General features: G+C 39.3%; 1 protein-coding gene across 2 annotated transcripts; it reads right to left on the bottom strand.

Moving 5' to 3' along the window:
- Positions 1–200: 200 nt before the first annotated feature.
- Positions 201–3,586, bottom strand: LOC144060701 (motor neuron and pancreas homeobox protein 1-like). Of its 2 annotated transcripts, none has more exons than XM_077580465.1 (3): positions 2,917–3,586; positions 1,979–2,142; positions 201–1,027 (listed from the first exon to the last, which is right to left on the bottom strand). In XM_077580465.1, the coding sequence occupies exons 1-3, from the start codon at positions 3,365–3,367 to the stop codon at positions 713–715; spliced, it is 930 nt and encodes a 309-aa protein (XP_077436591.1). In that variant the 5' UTR covers positions 3,368–3,586; the 3' UTR covers positions 201–712. The 2 variants fall into 2 exon arrangements, with proteins under 2 accessions (XP_077436591.1, XP_077436592.1); XM_077580466.1 differs by having other exon boundaries at positions 1,979–2,139.
- Positions 3,587–6,832: the final 3,246 nt, after the last annotated feature.

The raw sequence follows: 6,832 nt of genomic DNA, 5'->3' as shown, positions 1-6,832 counted from the left end.
AATAGTAACTTATTGGCGTTTATTTAATACTCCATAATGCGTGCCATTGAATTCAAATCGAATGCGTCTCATTGCCATTTGTCAACTTTATTTGCTGAGCAATTATATGCAAAAAAAATGAAAGAAAGAAAATCACAGTTACAAAATCAAGGTAAATATATTAAATTATAGGACTCTTAAATTACTTTGACAAAGTCACATTCGTTGAAAAGATTTTAAAGAATACACAGGCTAACTAACATTAGAGTTCAATCAAATATGTAATATGTAAAGCGTTAGTTTAATTTGTCTAGTCTGCAGTTTTCCATCACGTCAAATGCAAATGTTTAATTCAAGTTGGACCAATTTTGTAATATTCTAATATATTTCACGTTTTATACATTAGCGTGGTTTATAAACCAAACCAGGAAGCACCAATAGTCATGTAACGACAGAAAGTCTGAAATGCAGTTATGCTTGCCCTAGATGACATTTAAATATAAATGATTTTATTATCATGTATATGAATGCCCTCCAAGTCTGAATGGATTCTGACAATCTGAATCATTACAGCCGATGTAAAAAATTGAAATGCGTGTAAAGTATCATTGTGGTTTTATAAACCGGCACCATTTCCATTGGCAGCTGGTGATAAATAAAATCTGTGCACCTGCTTCCCTTGTTCATTGTCCTCTCCACAGCAATATACAAACAATCAAAACACACGCCACAACTACGGGGAAACCCCACTTCTTCTTGAACTTCCCTCCTCCAGCTCCTCTTCCAAATAAGCTCTGTAGTTCCCTGTGACTCCACCGGCGCGCCTCAAGAGGGAGCCCAGAGAACCCGGCAGCAGGCCCGGATCCTCGTCCTCTTCCTCGCCTTGCAGCTCATCTTCATCCTCCAGGCTGGAGCCGGGAGAGTCGGCCTGGAGTTGGACGCTGTCTGCTCTTTCGCCGTCGCTCAGCGGCGACGCCGGGTTCGCTTGCTCCTTCGCTTTGTGGCTTCGCTTCCACTTCATTCGCCTGTTCTGGAACCAAATTTTAACCTGGGGTAGAGTAGTGTTCAACGAGAAAGGTTGGAACGTTGCGGGCTGTAGCAATTTGGGAGAAATTGTGTGTGAATGCTGAAGGAAAAAAGTGTGGATGCACGTGGAATGTTACAGAACGATACGGGATGATACAAAATGATACGGGATGATACAAAATGATACATGATGAGAATGAATGAGGAAATATTTTGTGAGATGAGGAAATTTAAGGCATGTTTTAAAAACCGTTACCAAGGTGAATTAAATGTGGCGAATGTTTTGAATTTCAAATGAGAACAATGATGTGAATCTGTTTTGTTGAATGTGTTATTGGGAATTTATATCCATTCCTGGTGGGATTTTTAGTGGTGAAAAATGGTACATTTTTTGATGAATGGACAATTTTGGCAAGTTGAAAATCGTTCCTAATGTGATTTGAATGAGCTATGTATATATATATGTATATATATTTAAAATATATATATATATATTAAAATTTTTTAATTTGTTTTTAAAAAAAAAAAAAAAAAGGAGAGCAATGATGATGTCAAATCGAATGAACAATACTGAGCTCTCCTGGGAAAAAAATAAAAAATAAAAAATGAATGAGCTGAATGTTTTGAATTTCAAATGGGAACCAAGTAAATGTGATATGTTGATAGCCCCATTGGGAATGAATGGGGAATTTTCGGTTGCAAATTCAGAATTTTAGGGGGGACCTCAGAATTTTTGGAATGAGAAAAATAATAGCCCGCGAGGAATGAATTTTTGAGATATGATGAAAGTAGAATGATGTGAATCTGATTAATTATGTGGAAGTAGATGCATGTTAAAGCAATCGGTGGCAGGAAAATACAAAGTAATGCTTCTCGCATTCACACGAGCCTACTTGGACAGACTTCTGTGGATTTGTGTACTGCAGCACAATATGACATTCACAGCACAACATCAGTGCTAAACAGAAAGTACCTGCGTCTCAGTCAGCATGAGCGAAGTGGCCACCTCAAAACGTTTGGGTCTGGACAGGTACTTGTTGAGCTTGAACTGGTTTTCCAGTTCCAACAGCTGCTGGCTGGTGAACGCCGTCCTGGGCTTCCGGCACTTCCCCAACAAACCCGCTTGGACCGGTGCTGCTGCAGGACACAACGTGGATTTTTAATTCTCATTTTAATCCATACATACATTTTCTGAACCGCTTATCCTCGCTTGGCATGCTGGAGCCTATCCCAGCTGTCAATGAGCGATATAAGGTAAGTGGTCGCCAGCTAATTGCAGGGCATTGCGTTATTTGGGCAGTAGTTTATCATTTTGTTTTGCAATTGTTCATTGTATTATAAAACATAGTATCTTGTGGCCTAGATTGTATTTGTGTTACTGTACATGAAATTACATTTGTTTTTTTTAATCCAATATAGCGTTAGGAGCCTAATAATCTGTCTTTTTAAAATATATATATATATTTCAAAATATTTTCAAAGTACTCTATCGTCCAAGGGTGCCAGGGCCAGCTCTGTTCAGACGATATTGCTCTGAAAAAGCAAATAAAACTCCCACGGAGGTCCATTATCTAAATGAAAACACTGTAAACATTATCCATTGCTGAAGTGCTTGGTCGAGGGGGGTTCACATTTATTGTCATTTTTGCATCTCATTTAAGGAGATAAATCATCATGAACAGACGGAATTTAGCATTAAACCCACACTGACCCGAGCCTATTGTTTTGGCTAGCAACAGGAAAGTATTTTTTTTTTTTTGATACAATTAAATCAAACCGTTTTCACATGAATTTGCAACAAATGCGTTTAAGTTGAATTTGAGAAAATGTGGTCACAGAGCTCGAGAAATTTATGGAATGTTATTCGGAAATAAACAGTGTGTCGTAAAAATGAAATGTGGACGCACTCACCTCCATATTCTCCGAGTCTCGGGAACACCATCCCGGCTCTGATCCAGGGTTCCAGCGGGTGCACCCCGGCCACGCCGCCCGCCTTCAAGTGACCCGGGTACTGCTGGACCAGCTGCGGGAAGCCGGGATACACGAAGGCGGGCGGCTGCGCGCCGATGGCCGCCAACGGGTACACGCACCTCGGGTGCATTCCCAGGAACCCCCCGCCGTGCATGGCGGCGAATCCCACCTCGGAGAAGTTGTAGGCGGCGGCATTGGGCGTCATTCCCGAATGGGCCAGGGTGACGTTCAGGGGCCCGGGGGAGGGCGTCTCGGACCGCGGGCTGCGGACCGGGCTCCCGGTATGGGCCGCCTGCGGGGATGCGCCATCGCCGGTCGGCCTCCGGTCCACATGGTGAGCCAGGAGAGCCTCGATGCGGAAGTTTTGGGATTTCTCCAGGTGAGAGGACATGCTGTCAGATTTTAACTGGAGTAGAAAGATGCTCTCTGGATTCGACACACTTGATATTGCTCCTCCTGTCTGGAGGTGTTTCCTTTTCGAGGCCCTCCAGTCAAGTCATAAAGCACATTTTAAAAAAAAAAAAAAAAAAAAAAACGCACACCCATTTCATCAGTGGGCTGAATAGGAAGAAGTCAGAGCCAGGAGCTATAAAGTCTGCTCCGTTTGTGATTGGCCAGGAGCTTTCGGCCAACTGGCTGCACAGCAGAGGTGACAAAAGGACTCAAATCATAAGTACGATACGGAAGCATTGCTACCACACCAGAAAGAAAAAAAAAGCTTCAGCAATACATAATGTGATGGACGCCATTTCTCATTTTCAAGTGAGAAATTCCAAGTTCAAACATGAGCAATTTCAAGTTGGAAACACTTTATGGTTAAAAGTAACAGCAAAACTACGACAAATAACGGCAAAACATGAAAGGAAATAACACTGATAATAGTGGAAAAAATAACACTGATAGGTGAAAGTAGATAACACTTTAAAGTGTAAAAAGTTCACTTTTATGTGTCAAATAATGGGTGTTGTAATTTCACTCTACCCATGAGTTCAATTTTGACACTTTTGGAAGTGTAAATTTAACCAGAACTGGTGAAAACGATATAAACTCAGGGAAAGTGTTAAATTTAACACTATGGGAGTTAAATTTTTACTGAGTGTATATATATATTTCACATTTTAACATGAGAAGTTACCAGCACATTCTGCAAACCAAAATGAAGAAATTCTCTTATAATACTGTAAAAAAAAATAAAAATAAAAAATAAGACCAAGTGTTTAAAAGATTTAAGATTGAAAAAAAAAAAAGGTCTCCCACACTAACCTGAACTACAATGAATTGCTTTGTTTGGTTTCGCTAAATATGCTAGTCAAATTCTGTTTTACACGGTAGATTGTTATATTAAAATGTGAAATTTTCCTCAAGAATTTGCGCTTCCATCAATCACAGCAAGTCGTCCAGGTCGTGAAGTCGCAAAGCAGCCCCAAATCATCACACTGCCGCCATCCCTCGATGCGCTGTTCTTTTTCTGAATTGTTGCATTTCGGCTTTAGCTTTAACGAGACTCACAACTTCCAAAAAGTTCAACGTTGTGGCTTTCTCACTGGTTCCGTTATCACGCTGTGTTTACATACTGCACGTTTCATACATGTCACATCTGCACGGCCGTAATTAGAGTCTGCGGGGAAGCCATCAATTAACAACTAACCCTTCATTACGTTTTATGAGAAGAAGCCCAACACACTTTTTGCGATTTGCTGCTGTTTTATCAGCGCGCACATGCAGGAAGCAGATTCAAAGTCATAAAAGGCCGTAAACTCATTTTGTCCTCGGTGCGGCCCAACGAGGTGTGAAAAAAAAAAGAAAGAAAAAAAAAAACACTGTGTAATCACGTTGAGATTAAAAACACGGGTGGCAGCTGGGAAGTTTTACGTGTCGCTTTCGTGCCTGAAAGCTCGACAACGGAACGCCACTGGCAACTTTGGAGAACGCAGTCACGTGGGTCAAGGACGACATTTCTTACTTACTTTTCTATTCTGGCATCAGGTTGTGATAAGAAAATATCGTCTCTTAAAAAGCTGCACTCCCTTTTTCACTGCAGGTGATTTCTTAGCAGCTCATGACGGACCGATAAGAGGCTGCGGCAGGCTTGAGAAAACAAAACCACTTGAAAGGCAAACACGCCAACACCTGCTGGATAATCGTGTGTGTGTGTGTGTTTGCCAGACACCATTTTATTATCTCGTGACGATTTTCTGACGACTCATTTCCATGTAATAAATTTAAGCGGTGAAATTCATTCTACTGAAGCGTCCTTGATGTACATAAGAAGTTTTGCTGTTCTTTTTAAACCGAGCACACACATGCCGATAATCGATTATCGGCTATCGCTAAATGATTATCCTTAGTGATTATCCTGTAGTGTGGACTGCGTTAAGAGTTTTTCCTCCACAAATGTACTCAAAAACTGATCAAGGCCAAAAGTCGTAAATGTTAAACTTGTTCAATATTTATGATCGCAAATCCTTATAGTGGACAAAAATGCATAGAATAAAAAGAAAAAAGACTTGCCAGTAAAAATGCCCAAATTGGTGCCGCAAACCCAAAGACCGAAAGCAACTCCTCTCTCGGCTCACCATTGACTTGCTAGCATTCATACCCAAATTGAAAGAGGTTAACGCAGTGGGCGACGTCTGCCATCGCACCAATAGTCAGGAGGTGAAAAGGTTACGGCATCCCCGGTTGGTGCGCAGGAACGTTCGAGAACAATCTGACATTTTCTTGTATTAGATTCAGATTTGACTGCACTGATTCCCAATCTATGACATGCCACCAAAGATCCATTGGTGTTCTGCGGGAAATGCAAAAAAGTATTAGTGGAACATGAAATGCTTGTTTTCTCTGCTTTTTGATTAGATTATTTTTTGTTTGTTTTTTGTTTGTTTACTAAAGAAAGGAAACTCTCTTGAAAGGTCAGTCAACATTTTTCGAAAATAGCCGACGACATGGAGAACACTGTTTTGTGTCAGTTAATAAATACATTAAAAAAAATTAATAAAACGTGTTTTTACACTCTAAAAAAAAATTGGGTCAACATATTTTAATCCCAAATAATTGGGTAATTTAAAACAACCCAAATAATGGGGTAATTTTGTGCAAAACAACCCCTCCCCTCTTTCAACCCCCCCAAAAAGCTCATTTTCTTTGAAACAACCCAAAAAATATTGGGTCATTTTGTTTAAAACCAATGAAATATTGGGTTATTTTATATATAACCCCCCCCCCCCCAAAAAAAAAAAGTTTGATTTGTTTAGTGCAAAACAACCTCCCAAAATGTGGTTATTTTGTGGTCATTTTGTTTAAAACAACCGATAAAATATTGGGTCATTTTGTGCAAAACAAACCCCACCCCCACCCCTTTCACCCCCCCCAAAAAGCTAATTTTCTTTGAAAAAACAAAAAAATGTGGATCATTTTGTTTAAAACCAATGAAATATTGGGGTCTTTTACATATACAATAAAAAAAAAAGGTTGATTTGTTTAGTGCAAAACAACCCCCCAAAATTTGGTTATTTTGTCAAAAAAAAACACCAAAAAATGTGGTCATTTTGTTTAAAACAACCGATAAAATATTGGGTCATTTTGTTTAACACACTTCCCCAAAGTTTGATTGTTTGGTGTAAAACAACCCCAAAAAATTGAGTTATTTTGTTAAAAACAACACACAAAATTTGTTCATTTTGTTTAAACCAATCCCAAAAATATTGGGTCATTTTGTTTAAAACACTTCCCCAAAGTTTGATTGTTTAGTGAAAAACAACCCCAAAAATGTGGTTATTTTGTTAAAATCAACACCAAAATTTTGTAATTAAAAAAAAAAAAAAACGATAAAATATTGGGTTATTTTGTTTAATCC

This window comes from Vanacampus margaritifer, chromosome 11 (genome assembly GCF_051991255.1).
Source record: "Vanacampus margaritifer isolate UIUO_Vmar chromosome 11, RoL_Vmar_1.0, whole genome shotgun sequence".
NCBI classification, from domain to species: Eukaryota; Metazoa; Chordata; class Actinopteri; order Syngnathiformes; family Syngnathidae; genus Vanacampus; species Vanacampus margaritifer.
The sequence above is the reverse complement of the archived record's forward strand: the minus strand, read 5'-3'. Positions and strand labels throughout refer to the sequence as shown.

What these genes read in the sequence shown, in the direction of transcription:
- LOC144060701 (XM_077580465.1), bottom strand. Translation starts at nt 3,367, where the DNA reads ATGTCCTCTCACCTGGAGAAATCCCAAAACTTCCGCATCGAGGCTCTC. An exon ending in GAGACTCGGAGAATATGGAG is followed by an intron (nt 2,143 to 2,916) that starts GTGAGTGCGTCC and finishes TGTGTCCTGCAG; the next exon opens with CAGCACCGGTCCAAGCGGGT. An exon ending in TCATGCTGACTGAGACGCAG is followed by an intron (nt 1,028 to 1,978) that starts GTACTTTCTGTT and finishes ACTCTACCCCAG; the next exon opens with GTTAAAATTTGGTTCCAGAA.